General features: G+C 35.4%; 1 protein-coding gene across 1 annotated transcript in view; it reads right to left on the bottom strand.

The window, feature by feature from the left end:
- LOC110447113 (glycine receptor subunit alpha-3-like) overlaps window positions 1-15,586 on the bottom strand; it is a 48,751-nt gene extending 33,165 nt beyond the window's left edge. The window contains exons 1-2 of the mRNA XM_021492564.1: window positions 15,468-15,586; window positions 931-1,555 (exon numbers count right to left, since the gene is read on the bottom strand). Of these exons, the coding sequence (XP_021348239.1) occupies window positions 931-1,052 (122 nt within the window). The 5' untranslated portion in view covers window positions 1,053-1,555; window positions 15,468-15,586. The remainder of the gene's footprint in view (window positions 1-930; window positions 1,556-15,467) is intronic.
- Between the last annotated feature and the right edge of the window lie 660 nt (window positions 15,587-16,246).

Here is a 16,246-nt window from a genome sequence, read left to right as displayed (position 1 = left end):
TTATCAGCCGTCACGTTCACTGCAGTCGGAGACAGAACCCTCGTTATACGTTCTAAAATCCCGTACTGTGACACACGGTGGTGTTCCGGAAAGGTAGCAGCCACCTTAGGGAATTGTTTTTTTTCATTTGCTACGTGAAAGTTTAAAGCTATTGCCACATTTAAAAAGGATGTTGAAACACGTTAGCAGACGGTTTTGACTTTAAGTTTAAAGCAATGATGCTGATGCTGGGAGGATTGATACTCACGATGTTTCGCAGTGTAATTCGTACTACGTGTATGGTGGCCCTCGTTTATACAATGTATATTTAGATGTCCTATATAGATATATGTATGCTTGCATAACTCTAGGACGATTACAACACATTTACTGTAAAAAGTATTAAGAGTAATATTGCAAATAGGAAAAATGTAATGATGCAAAATTAGATTTATGAAAAAAACGGATGAACATCATTTATGAAACAGTTAGGGGGAAGAGGGACATATGTACGACAAATAGTTTCCAATAATGTGAATATATCTTAAACCAAATTACAGATATGCACACCTTTTTATCAATTTCTAGTTCAAAAGATATATTTTGTAAACGTTACTTATTGCCCGGCTTGTTCGGTTTAGACAAGTTCCATGGTAACTAACTTGTCTATTATAAACGGCTCTATTGGGCCCTGGTAATGTTTGGTTCAGGAAGGATTCACGCTATTAACTTTCTAGTTGTCTTTCTGTATAGATTAATGACTTAAAGGCCTTACATAAACATGTAGTATGCATTTCAGTGGCGGATCCAGAGGGTTTTTTTGGGCTTCAGGAACATATGTATTGTATTTAGAAGTAATGGTAATGTTAAGGTATCTAATCATTATGGAAGCATTATAGAAGCAATACAGTAAATTTGCAGTGGTCGTTCACAGTGTATAATGATATTTACCTTGAGAGCTGTTGCTCCGCTAGTACCTCTGGTTGGATTCTTACCAAGAGAATGACCACGATGAATAGTGTCCACTTCATATTGTCCTCCTGTATCACTAACTGATCACTTATATTGACCATTTGATCCACGTGTAAGTCCGGACAGAGGGTAGTATTGTTAGTTACATGTCAGTCGTGCATCAGTCCGACACTCACGGTGTCTGACCATAGTAAACATCGGCGTATACGTAGTAAACACTATATCAAACGGCCAGTGTCAATATTTCCCCAACACGTGCACGTCAGATTTAACACAGCGCTCACAAGTGTACCCTTCGTGCAAGATAGACAGCGGGAGTGAAACACTTAAACCATTGTTGTTATCAACACATCCACATCAAATACTGCAGGAATAACGAATCATGGTCTCCCTAATTATATGTGCACGTGCATAACATTATATCTCTGTGAAGATGATTCGTCACGTGATAGAGCTATATTTATCTCTCACTGGAGCACGTGGTGTAAACAGCTACACACGCTTACCGACCACACTGCACCGTCTTGTCAGCCACTGAAGCTAGTCGAGTCTGCCGTGTCTGGAGACAGGTTTACAGCGTATCGAATCCTCGCCTCGTGCCTCCCTAAGAGAGAGAGTGAAGTGATCAATACATTTGATACAGAGGAATAAAAAACCTCACACAATAATTACACATAGCACACAACGTCAGGGGGTACATAATTAGTCAAGTATTGCCGAGGATCATCTTAATCAATCAGATACAGGGAAAGGAACAAGGTATATACGATATGTGGCAGGTTTTTGTCTCTATGGATAAGATTGTGTTAATAAATTAAAAATAGTACATTATCGTACAATATCAGCGCTTATTTCACACGTACTATATATAATACATGGCATGTTCACAAGATCTACTGTTGATGAAAAGGGATCAGTTCAACACCATAGATCGAACAGTTTGGATAGTGAAAATTTTCATACAGCTACATTTAGGACACAATTAAATGGAGCTAGGACAATGCGTCACGCCTTAAAACCAATGTAATACTAATTCAATATGGCAACACAGCTGCTTGCTCAAACACTTTTATTCACATTATGTATGGACTACACAATTAAACACGAAAACCTCTATGAAAACAATACATTGTTTGAGGGTAATCTATTCAATTTTGATATATAAATTATTTAATTGTTCGTTTTTAGCTTTTAGTTCTTATTTGACACTCCCATGTCTATTTACAGGATAAATCAGCTTCAAGGCAACACATGTTTATCAATGTAATCAAAATAATCGTATGGATACATGTACATGTCGATCGAACATTTTAAATATCACACGATCTTAATCGTAACTGATATTCAGTTTGGTACTGTGTGAATAATAAATGCTTAGTTTGTTCTGAATACAAACAGAAGTCAGTTTTCTAATAGCTGATTCCGTTCAAAATAAATCTAACATTTATTTCGTAAACAGGTTATTGATTTTTTCTTTTTGATTAAGGGACAGGACGACAGGGGGACAGAAGACTTATTTGTACAATAATATAATTCTCTGTAGAGTACTGCTGTGTTTGGTCGTCAAATAATGTACAGTGGTGTTTTGTCCTTTGTCACAAACACGTACAGGAAGTCGTAATAGTTGTAACTATCCTCTCCTATAGACGATCGACATGCGTCCCCATACGCAGGGGGATGCTAAGTACTAGCAGAATCACATACTGTTTTAGAATGTTCCGGCGTGCTTGTTTTTCGTTTTATTAAATGGCAATGTATAACCACGGGTAGTATGTCAAAGGACGCAACGGCAGATCGAGTGGTACAGATAGATACCATTATCTCGATGTCTCATATTTGTATTATGATCAATGTGTAATAGGACCGTGTAATGGACCGGTGATCTAAGACCTAAAGGAAAATCCTCCTAACCGTAGTTAGACACTTTGTGAAATGGACGCCTGATTCATTACTATGTGCCCCTTTGTTTAGTCAATTTTTTCACCGTCCTATTAAGGTTCTCCACGACTTAGTACAGGGGTTGTCATAGACACCGTATGATATAGGGAAAGTCTCCCCAGTTGAAGCTTTAACTTATGCATTGACGGGTACTATTCGCCTAGTATTCTGGTCAAATCACAATTCAGTTTCTTTTAATAAAGAGACGGGCGTCATTACAAGCGAGTATTTAATGTATACCCATTATTATTGTTTGTTGCCGGCAAAGACAAGTGTTCTTATTTTAATTGATTTTTCACAATTCAGTTTCTTTTAATAAAGAGACGGGCGTCATTACAAGCGAGTATTTAATCTATACAGTACACATTATTATTGTTTGTTGTCGGCAAAAACAAGTGATTCTTATTTTAATTGATTTTTCCACGTTTCTGATGGTATTTATAGGATATGTTTACATTACATAATTACGGTAACATTTAAGATATAGCAGGAAATGTTCCATGCAATCGCGACAAAAACAAACATCCGGGCGGCAATTGAAAAGTTTGTCGGTGCAAAGTTTTAAAAAGATCAACCTGATAATTGAGCTTATCCGTTTAAGAAATAGCAAGTACGATTTGCACAAAACGAAAACCTAACAATTGAATTGCATTAATAACAAGTGTCAGTATATGTTCAACTTTGGGTATGAACACAAACGTTTGCCAATCTCACTTATTGCATTAACATTAAGTATGCGTCTGTAAAAAATGTCTCCTCCGTGAATTTCAAGAGATAATCAAACTACCAAATCTCCTGGGACGATTAACAGTCGGTGGATAATTTATAGAACTATCACCCTCTGCCTGACTTACAACCTCAATGTAATGGCAGTATATTTCATCTGCTTTCAACCTATACCTCTCTCTCAAGCTAACCTATTACCGGTCACAATGGCTTACCATGTACCTCTCACACTTACTCACACAATTCGTTTCATACAAGCTAATATCATGCTTCTCAGACATAAAATGTATAAATTTGATGGCAAAAAGTATATGAAAACCCTATTATGAACATAACGAATTATCTGTTTTAGGATAAATAAAAGCATTACAATTAAGACGGGACTCCACTTTGTCAATTTAACAACTTATTTTAGTTTGTAAGCATATGTACTTATTGATAAGATGCTAGGCAAAGCCCTTATACATCTTCTGGAGCACTCTCAGAAAGTCATACAAAGCGGAGCACAAAATAGGTAAATGCCCTTACAGGCCTCTTCATGTACATGTAACTTAATATGTACTGCAAAGCGCTATAGAGTGGCTTAAGCTAGCTAGATAGGGCGCTATATCAAATGCTGCATATTATTATTATGTATTACTTAACTTGTAATCGATAGCAATGCTGCGTAACACTCGTTGAACGAATATATTTCAGAACAAGTGTACGTGATTTCTGTAATCAAGATTAGACGGAAGTTCGATCCAACAGGTGAGGGACGGGAAAGTTAATCCATTAGATGCATCACTTGCTAGAAAATTATGTTCTTATTGTCTGCATTAATGTATGTCTTAAACTTCCAAATCGTCGTGGTATTTTCAATGACAATTTTACATCGCCTCACAAAAGAAAGGTTTATAAGAGCCATGTAACGACCAACACAAGCCTTACTTTCTTGATTTTTGTTTCATATACGATGTTCAAGCCTGACACATCTGGTAAAAATATGTCTCCTTCGAGACATCGATTGTCTTCGAACAAAAACTTCATTGATTGGTTACGAATGCAATACACTTTCACATACTTGACTTAAAGCGTCTGATAAAGACATGAAAAAAGCCTGGATGTGTAGACATTAGATTTGGGGAAGGCGGTAAGGTCCTTTACATTGTATTCAATGTAAGTAAAGCGGAAAAAAAACCTACTATATAATTAATGTGTGACCGATATGTATGGAGTGGGACTTGGCGACATTCCACTTTGACAAACACGAATGCGATAGCGGTGTTTATGATACATCAGAGACCTCATTTGAATGTGTCCATACCCAACCTAGGGTGTCAGGTTTGATAATTCGTGCAACTGGTTCCCCTCGAGTGTACAAGTTACAGTATACTGTCTACGTTAGCGACCTTATTATGTATATGTAGTACTGTATACTGGTGATCTATGGCAGACGGTCTAGATACATATCTACGCCCAGACGATACATTATTCTCGGAGAACGGTAGTGGAGAGCTCAAGTCGACACTCTGCTAGGGCTTCAGTGCAACACCAACTGTATGCGTCTGTAATTAAACATACTGTTCCGACGATTTTCGTCAATTTTCGCCACTTTGTACTTGAAACATATATGTTAGCATCTAAGTATTTCTGGGCTTCTCATAAATACCACCAACGAAGTGCTTTGCTTTTTAATGTAGCTACGATACTACACATTGTATCATGTATTTGTCAACACAGCGCAGAGGGATACTGTTTACTTTTTGGGCAGACAGGTTATATAACAATCTATTGTAAGTATAACATTTGGGGAAGGGGAACGGTTGGGGGCAGACTACGCTACTGTTCATTGTAGGCCTGTATAAATATTTTACATCATTTTATTGAGAATAAATATAGTTTAAACAATATTCTGGTGGAAGAAATAAATTGTCTTGTAAAATGTCTACTTTTTTTCTGTCTTACAGCAGTTGTTAAAACGTTGGAGCCACTGGTACAGTAAGGCTGTGTGGGATAATGAAACGATACACTGACTTTTAAATGTGCTTTTGTTTTCGTTACAACGCAACATCGGGTTTTGGAGTAGGTACGTTTCACATAGTTCAGTTGGACAGTATATAAGTGTTTAATTCTAATTATAAAGAACGTGTTATAGTTTCACGATATTGCCATGATACGTAAATATTGTACACATCGGTTGCTTTGATCTAACTACAAGTGTCTATGGAGATTTGTATGGAAGTGTAGGTTACACACACGTTACGTGTTTTACTCGGGAGCCTCTCCTAATTTCGGAGATGAAACGTCACAACTCAAGAGATACCTCAATACCCCATGCGTATGATACAATCCAGTGATAACGTTTCTAATAGAGTGGTGAGATGAAACGACTATACGCTGCAACATATGCATGACTTTTGACAGAGAGGGACACCCTTGTCTCTTCTATATTACGGGAGAATGCACACGGCGTGAAGGCAGCATACATCATACTCGTTTTTGCCAAGGAGATTTTTTTACGGATGTGAGCGTCAGTCAGATTTTTTCTGCAGCAACTTACACGGTGAACTGCAGCTTATAGAGGCCTTTTATCAATCTACACATATCATTGTATATTAATAAAAACCCATGGATCTTGACATAACAGTGCGTACTGTTTCAAGCTAATGATTTGGACCATAATATAATGGATGAAACTGGTGTTGCTAACAGTATGATGATACAACAGTTTAAACAAAACCAAAACTCGAACTCAAAATCGATGAAAGGGCGGAATATAAACAAAATAAAGGTTTACATCGAGACCCTTGAAAAAGTATAAGGAGCATAAAACCAGGTGTTTCGGTAAGAATCTTTTACTTAAAACTGAGGTTAACGTCGATAGTGAAAGCGAAATCATCAGACCAATTTATTAGCGTTATAACAAGTGCACAAGTTAACAAAATAATCCCCAATAGAAATCTGTATAGCTTTCAACAAGTTGCATCTTTAGAAACTTCATTATCGTTAATATATTAGTTTCATTCCCTATATTGTGAACATTATCTCCATAGTCTGAATAATTAGTTATCGTAATACAAATGTAGCAGTATGTGCAAAATATAAAGAGGATTCCTAAAGAGAGAGATAGAAAAAAACGGGCAATTGACTCAAGAAAACGCTGAAAGTAAATCTGAAAGAGTTTAAAATATTACAACTCAAATACACTAGTACGATCTTACTTTGGAAGTTTTCACGTGCGTTTTTTTTGTATCTATTCAAAATAGCATTTTGATTTCGTCAATTTTTTAGAGGATGTATAATTCATACGCAAATCAAGCAATAAAGAGATGATACAATTATAACACTAGGTTGGATCTCGACGAAGAATTCATCTGCATTTCCTGACTGCTAACTACTGTTTGACACAACCGCACTAACAGAAAATGTTTGCTATTTTTGACGGTTGATTTCGCGAGATTCCCGCAACGACGAGATTGTGCATCTTTATCGATAACCATCGTGTATCAAGTACGAAGATCCTTTGTTGTGTAGGGTCTTCAGACGAAATGGCACTGTTGCGTTTTATCTTCCGAATGCTACATCTTTGATGTCTGGAGATAGGAGATAGGCTTATCTCCGTCAAGGGAGTCAGACTTCTTTTGTACAATACGTGAGTTGCTTTCGCAGTCGACGTTGTGCCGTCATAATTATTACCACGGAGATGAGCGTCTTTCTAATGTTTGTCTCTGTTTTAACTCGATATACTCTCAGAAGACTAAATACAATATATTGACTTTGAATAACAACATGCACGCTCTTCCAAACGTTCTCTTCTTATCTGAGCTATCTTCCCTTTGGGAAAACGTTTGTCTTAAAAGCACCATTAAAGAACAAATATCGTATATATATAATATGACACAGAAAACGTGAGAAACAAGAAATAAACCAGTATGTTTGAAGCAGAATAGCATTTCACTGATATACGACTCGGCACTTTTCGTTTTCAGTCTTATTAACGAAATACTGAACGGAAGTCAAGTATTCAAGACTTTTATGTTGTATAGAGTTGTAAGGAAAATGCGTGTCTTTATTAGATGACAATTTTTTGGAACAAAAAAAATCAAGAGATCATTTTCTAGTTAAATTAACTCTAGGGGTGACGGTCATTTTAACAAATCTGGGTATGACTAAATAGATAGTATACAGCCGATACACACCTTAGTAACATGCAACAGACACCCATGTAGGTAATATATAACAAACACCCGTCTAGATGATATACAACCAAACACCTAGACAACATTACCTGTATAGTTACACTAACCCGACTAAAAACTGTATAGTAACCTGCCTAAATGTATAGAAAGGTTATCAGGACAGATTTCGAAGATCTTGCCAATCTGCTTATGTTTCTTCGTCTGCTAAATAACCGGACAACTCGGCAGTGAAGCGGCGTGAAACAACAAACAATCTGCATTAATGAGACCCGATTTTCTCTTACCCTGCATCGGAACATATCGCTGAAATCTGAGTCTTATCTTATCCATGAAGATTTTCTTAAACAAAAGTATGTTTACATTTGCTAAATCATTACCTGGGGAGAGACCATATGTAAGCTACTCGACAACATAAAAGCTAATGGGAGTCAATGGTCCTCTATGTAGGTTTCAAACGCACAGCATAAAGTACTGTAACACTGTTCTGCTTTACACAAATCAGAATGGGCTATATACGTTGATACATGACCATGATGTTTCGAACACTGTTAATCCTTCGCTTACATAGGTTATGACTTACGATTCAAAAATATAATTTTACAGAAAAAAAATTGAAATGCTTGAAAGTGACATTTAAAATCAAGGTGATGTACAAAGAGGGAAAGTGAGTGATGTATTATCTAACAACAGAAAAGTAAGATGCTATACTGGGTTTTCTACTTAAATGGAGGTATACATTTGCCTTAAAAATGTCATAGAACCGACCTGAAAGATATTAGGTTCTAGAAAGAGCGGTTTTTGCAATGCTCAGTTTGAGATTACCTTAAATAATACTAACAATAAGAAAATTAATTGTCAAACAAGAAATGTTCATGACTTTTAAGAAGACGAGACTAAATGTTTTGGATCTTGAACTTGTAAAATGTTATGCGGTTTCAACATCTGGGGCGTTTCTCGAATCATTAAAACACAGGTAAGCCACCGTATTGATTATTCAGGGGCGTCTTATTGTTTTATAAAACGATCACTGGAGTGACTACAAACATGGAGACACATCTGGTTATACTTGGTAAGTGTCCCTCTTGCACAATTATTTTCTTGTCTGGATGTTTGGGAATAAGAGTGCGTGACAAGACGTTACTATGACGTTATGAATTATCCTTACAGACAAAGGGGTCAGCATTCCGAAACAAGACTCTTTAATCTTTACTCTGATGTGCGCTCTATTAAATTGATCACCAAGGAAACTCGGAGCAAGTCAGTTGTCACAAAGACCAAATAAACTACCAACATATACACATTTGCTGAACGAGCTGCACGGCTAATGCAATATTTTCGACTACTTCAGTCTCTAAAATGTAATCAAAATTATATACGCAAGAGCTCCATGGGATTAGATGTTTTGCCATCTCTGCTTTGATCGTCAAAGCAATGCATACATCCGCCAATGAAAAAGAAAATAAGATTTATTTTAATTAAAGTTATATACTGCCTTAAACGAGCGTTTGTTTTTGAAATCTCCCTAAATAGTGGTGTTTTTTCTCTCTCTAATAACTGCAAAATAAACGTGGGGCCTGGCCTTCACATACATTTTCAACCTATTCACTCAAACGGAAATTGAAAGTCACCCCATACATCATAACATCACATATGTCTTCCATCCTCATATAAAGAGGCCACATAAGATGTAGAACAAGCACAATTATTAGCTTTGTAACGTATCTCGCCCATTAATCTGGACCAAAGGTCAGACAGAGAGATTGACAGACATGATTCTTCATTCGTTAAAGCTTGCTAGCGTTTGCAAATCAACCGATCAATTCCATAAGCACACTAATAGTCAGATTCCATGCGGATCAATGGTACTTTAAAATTAATTTCGAAATAAAGTTTTAAGCCACAAGGCTGTATTAGCAACTAAGTAACTAAAGGTCAGTTACTTTAACATTGTTTAAAACGTCAATAAACTATGATTTAGTTCAGATTCAGCGTATGCAGTATGGCTATTATGTGTGTCATTTCTGTATCCAACGTACGCGTATGCTTTCTCAGAACTATACTGACGAGGTTAACCTTTGGTTAAAACGTATTGAAATAAAAAAAAAAAACACGTTGTTCTCAGCATCTACAGTATAGAATAATTGAAACAAAAGCATTATAATGAAGTACCTATTCAAAAACTTAGATTTACGATGCAGAAGGCAAAAGGAAGTACATATTCCACTTATTTTACCGCACCATATAATAAAAGTGATTAAAATGCAAGTTCATGTCTATAGTGTTCCGAGCCACGTGTAGATTACAACGAAAAGGGGAAGGTGCCTATCAAAAATATTTACAACGTAACAACTTTACGATTTTAGACTTCAAGAGATATTTTATGCTTAAACTAGTATTTCTTGTTAACTATGACAGAATAAACAGCTAAAAGATTTATTCCAACCTCGGGACTGAAAGTTCACCAGCAGTATCGACCACCTTGTTGCGTAAAATAATCTCTGGAAATACGCAGTGAAGTATCTGACATAACTGGTGTTGTGAATCGGTTTGTAAATCATTATAGATTGCGGACTCAAGTAAAACAAATAAGTGCTATAGATTTTCCTATGATAATTGCAGTAAATTATGTCAACTATATCAATATTTTTCTTAGGGAAATAGCAATGCGAACAAGGAAAAATAAAGAAAACAAATAATTACCGTCCAAACACAAACGAACAATTGTAAACATTGCTTTATATTTACATTCTGTATGCTTAGACCCATTGACAAAAATTACATTCATAAATGCATAACACATGTGTTCATAGAATCTCAGCACGTGGAAACTGATAGTAACCTGATCACACTGCGTAGTAATACACTACAAAAACTACTCACTCGGAACGACCGGCCTAGATGCTTAATTCTTACATCTTAAAATATTATTGAACTGTGCTTTGTGAAATATCCACGTATTTACGTGTCCTGTGCTACAAATAAACATTGAATATGGAACTACATTTTGTTGTGTTATTGTTGTTGACGGTTGCTAAGATCTCTCACGATAGTGTCACATTTCCCCGCGAAAAAACCCTGTTCTCGCCACTGCGTTGCACCCGTGTATAAGCAGGAACAAACCCTGTTTATTTGTTTAATTCGTTGTTATATCGATCCACTGAAAGGATTCGTCAATGTAATTATAAGGAATGATATTTATTTTTTCAACATTTATGAGGGCATAACAACAATGGGTTTTTGGACATATTTTACATGAATCGCTAACGCGATTCATTCAATATGTCCATAAACCCATTGTTGTTATGACCTCATAAATGTTGAAAAAATAAAAATCATTCCTTAAGTAATTCATTTGAGTAGTGTTGTATATGCAATTTTTGCATTTCTAATTTTTTAGAAATTCTAATTTTGTTGATATTTCTATAAATGTACCACATGATGAGTTCATTTCAGGTACAATCAATATAAGTTTGTATTCCCTGATGATGTAAATATGTTAAACATTTTGCAACTGTCTGGTCTGGGACGAAACCAGGCTATATTGTCAAAGTGAAAATGATAAAAACAAAATGGGCACACCTCAATATTTAACCACTATGAAACCAATGGTAAATCTCATAGGAAGAGTCAACAATTGCATCGAAATATATAGAACACTCATTTTAAGCCTAGACAGTGATACATATCATGTGCACTACTTGCTACATTTCAACTGATAAAACTACTATACAGACACCGTGGACGCAGAATGCAGGTTCTAAACCCTAAGGCAATACCAATGTCTCCTAGAATCTCTATTTTCCTTGACAGACTGTTGGCATGATGGAAAAAAAATCTTCTCTTCATAATGTCTCATATATCTTGAAATGAAAAAACACGGTTAGGTTAATCTTATACATTACCACGTGTCGTCATGTTGTTACCAATGTAAGAATCTGTTATACTGTACAAAAGTAGACATTAACATTATCTATCTCTACCAGAACATCAGACAGTTCAACTTTTCTGTCTCATAATTGCCGAGAAGAACCAAATCTGGACCAGGTGAAATGTAGTACAGTTTGATGTGTAAAGTAATAATTAAACCGTTTCAAAAATTACTTAGAGGCAAAATGCTTATAGTATTTTTCTTATCCTATATTCGTGAAGATTAATCCGACCTAGTTATTCACATTCAGTAGTTATCAGGGAAACTGTTAATATGTCCTTAACACAAAATATTTCCTGCTTCTCGTTAATGCACTTGTCACAAGAGTTCAAGGGGTCAAGAAGCACATCACCATTACCATATAACATTAATTTATTTATTTATTTATTTACTTTTGATTTCCGTGAAAATTCCAAGACAGTATTTGTATTCAAGGATCCCAGGTCAAAGCTAAAAAAATACCCATGAAAATTGCTTTTACGAAATGATTATAGCTTTGATAAATTATTTCAGAAATGAACCCAACACCTTGGGGCCTTTTATGAAAAACAATAGAGATGAAATAAACAATATATATAGTCAGCAGCAGTGTTCTGATTGTTCAAAAACTAACAGGGCTAGACTGGGATTCGAACTCTGGACTTCAGATTGTTATACAGTTGCCCTAACTAAGATAACTACCTGGTCAATGCAGGTGTACTGGCCCAATTGTGCTACAGCTATATAACAAAAGAAATTAAAGGAAGGTTACGATGTGTACGAAAATCCACGGTGCAGATGTTAGCGACTCTTTCGTGTACCATTTACTTTGTAGACTTAGTTCCCTAATATATAAATATGATGAACATTACATTAGTGTCATACTGTTAATTTAGCCAAAAACATTTAAATATGGAGGCTCATCACGGCCATTTTTGCATTTTTGCCAAGAAACAGCGCCGTATTTACCTCGAAATTCCAAATTAAGAAACTTGTAAAATAGCGTCAAGAACGACGTTTTTTCCGCTTTATCGACTTTCTGACTTTTAAACGGTCGGGTAACGTGGGACAACAAGAAAATAAAACGATGCCTTAAGCTTTTTGCCATTGCAAATTGGCTTAAATACTGTTAGTTATGCAATGAAGTAATCTACCAATGGTCTGACCGTACGCCGGACCAGATACATGTAGGTGGCGCCATAAAAGTTTTGACAATTGATCTATATTAATATTTTTTTATTTAGAACAATCGTACGATATATTAAAATATGAATATTGATTAAATCGACCAGCATTATAGTGAACACTGGACTGGTGATTGAGGATCTCTGCTTACAATCTTTACACTCACGTAACACCACGAAATAAAGTACTTTATACGTATTCGATTCATTATTTTCACCTACATGTTATGATATATGTAAAAAAGTTTCCCTACATCTGAATACATCTGTTCATATTTATAGTCATCGGAGGCATACACACGGGCTTTAAAAGGCACATCCAAGTAATTAAAAACAGAAAAGGATGTAATATTCCTCTCAAATTTCATCACGCAACGTGATATTTATATCCGAATAATAATTCCCTATCAATTTAAGTAAGTATCGCATATATTAGTATGCAAACTTCCGTCGGCATTATAAATTTCTCATAAGGTTTTAAATTTCAAAACTTTAAACAAACATTCTTAAAATTCGTTATTATATGTTATTTTTATTCTCAGGTAAAAGGCAGATCGTATAACATTAATGTGTGCTACATTTCAACTGATAAAACTGCTATACAGACACCGTGGACGTAGAATGCAGGTTGTAAACCCTAAGGCAATACCAATGTCTCCTAGAATCTCTATTTTCCTTGACAGGCTGTTGGCATGATGGGAAAAAATCTTCTCTTAATAATGTCTCATATATTTTGAAATGAAAAGACACGTTTATGTTAATCTTATACATTACCACGTGTCGTCATATTGTCACCAATGTAAGAATCTGTTATACTGTACAAAAGTAGACATTAACATTTGTCTTATCTATCTCTGCCAAAACATCAGACAGATTTAACTTTTTTGTCTCTTAATTGCCGAGAAGAAGACAATCTGGACCAGTGGAAATGTAGTTCAGTTTGATGTGTAAAGTAATAATTAAACCGTTTCAATAATTACTTAGAGGCAAAATGCTTATAGTATTTTTCTAATCCTATATTCGTGAAGATTAATCCGACCTAGTTATTCACATTCAGTAGTTATCAGGGAAACTGTTAATATGTCCTTAACACAAAATATGTCCTGCTTCTCGTTAATGCACTTGTCACAAGTGTTCAAGGGGTCAAGAAGCACATCACCATTACCATATAACTCTTTTTTTATTTATTTTTTTTACTTTTGATTTCCGTGAAAATTCCAAGACAGTATTTGTTTTCAAGGATCCCAGGTCAAAGCTAAAAATACCCATGAAAATTGCTTTTACGAAATGATTATAGCTTTGATAAATTATTTCAGAAATGAACCCAACACCTTGCGGCCTTTTTATGAAAAACAATAGAGATGAAATAAACAATATATATAGTCAGCAGCAGTGTTCTGATTGTTCAAAAACTAACAGGGCTAGACTGGGATTCGAACCCTGGACTTCAGATTGTTATACAGTTGCCCTAACTAAGATAACTACCTGGTCATAGGAGGTGTACTGGCCCAATTGTGCTACAGCTATATAAAAAAGGGAAATTAAAGGGAGGTTACGGTGTATACAAAAAAAAACACAGTGCAGATGTCACCGACCCTTTCGTGAACCATTTACTTAGTGACTTAGTTCCCTTATATATAAATATGATGAACATTACATTAGTGTCATACTGTTAATTAAGCCAAAAACATTTAAATATGGAGGCTCATCATGGACATTTTTGCATTTTTGCCAAGAAACAGCGCCGTATTTACCTCAAAATTCCAAATTAAAAAACGATACCTTGAGCTTTTTGCCATAGCAAATCGGCTTAAATACTGTAGAACGGCGCCTTTTAGTTTTTTTCGACGAGATAAATCGCCATTATTGGATATAAATCATCGCTTGTTCGCTTTGTCATTGCGATAAACGGAAAATAGGAAGAAGTAACAATGACCAAGATATTTGAATATAAAACTGTTGATGAGCCCTAGGGCTTGACTGGATACACAGTGTAATGAATATTTATTATGAGTTTAAAATAAAAATGCTCTACTATAATTCTCAACCTACAACTGAGTATAAAATGGTATGAGTCACCAATAAATATAAAATAAATTGTAAATCGTGAGACTGGTTATGCAGTGAAGTAATCTACCAATGGTCTGACCGTACGCCGGACCAGTTACATGTAGGTGGCACCATAAACGTTTTGACAATTGATCTATATTAATATATTTTTTATTTAGATAAAATCGTACAAGATATTAAAATATGAATATTGATTAAATCGACCAGCATAGTGAACACTGGGCTGGTGATTGAGGATCTCTGCTTACAATCTTTACATTCACGTAACACCACGAAATAAAGTCCTTTGTCTTCAATACTGCAATAGGGATCAACCAGTGCCTTGACATTAGATCTCATTTCACCAATTGCAATTAATGAAAATGACTGCAATGCATGATTAGCATAGTGATGTAACACAGGTGTGTGTATTGCGATAGCATCCTGGCAGTATATTCTGTACTGTAATACGTATTTGATTCCTTATGTTCACCTACAGTTCTGATTTTATGATAGATATAATACACTTACCTGCGTACATCAAAGTTCCTCTACATCTGAATACATCTGTATATACTTATAGTCATCGGAGGCAAACATACGGGTTTTAAAAGGCACATCCAAGTAATTAAAAACAGAAAAGGATGTAATATTTGTCTTAAGTTTATAAGTCAACACGGAACCTGATATTTATATCCGAATAATACTTCCCTATCATTTAAAGTATCGCATATTTTAGTATGCAAACTTCCGTCAGCATTATACATTTCTCATTAGGTTTTAAATTTCAAAACGTTAAACAAACTTTCTTAAAATTCGTAATTATTTGTTATTGTATTCTCAGGTAAAAGGCAGATCGTATAACATTAATGTGTGTATACTGACCTCTCTGTCATTTTTCTCGCACTTCAAGGAAGCATTAAGTACACCGCGTCATATTCAAAATGCAAAAAGAAATTAACATACAAGCAATATTATAAAATAAAGGAAAGAAATTCAACCTAATAATGTTTCAGAATAAGTCACCGATGACTACACATTAATGCGTTGAAACAAAACGGTAAAGCAATTCACAGAGCTACCTCTTTTTAAGGACTTATTATGAAGATTTTAAATAAAAATTTGCCGAAAGCCAGGTAGCTTCATGCCAGATTTAGGGAATATGTTGACATTCCAGGCCAACACAGATGAGATTTACCACCTGTTTGAAGTTTTTGATCGGAGCCACCTAATGCTGACATATAGTAGTCATCTTGGATTTCAAAGTTGGTCGGCATGTACAAACCTATTTGTACCAATATCGGGGATTC

Source organism: Mizuhopecten yessoensis, unplaced genomic scaffold, assembly GCF_002113885.1.
Source record: "Mizuhopecten yessoensis strain PY_sf001 unplaced genomic scaffold, ASM211388v2 scaffold3229, whole genome shotgun sequence".
Taxonomy (NCBI): domain Eukaryota; kingdom Metazoa; phylum Mollusca; class Bivalvia; order Pectinida; family Pectinidae; genus Mizuhopecten; species Mizuhopecten yessoensis.
Note: the sequence above shows the minus strand (reverse complement) of the source record. Positions and strands in the feature narration are given on the sequence as shown.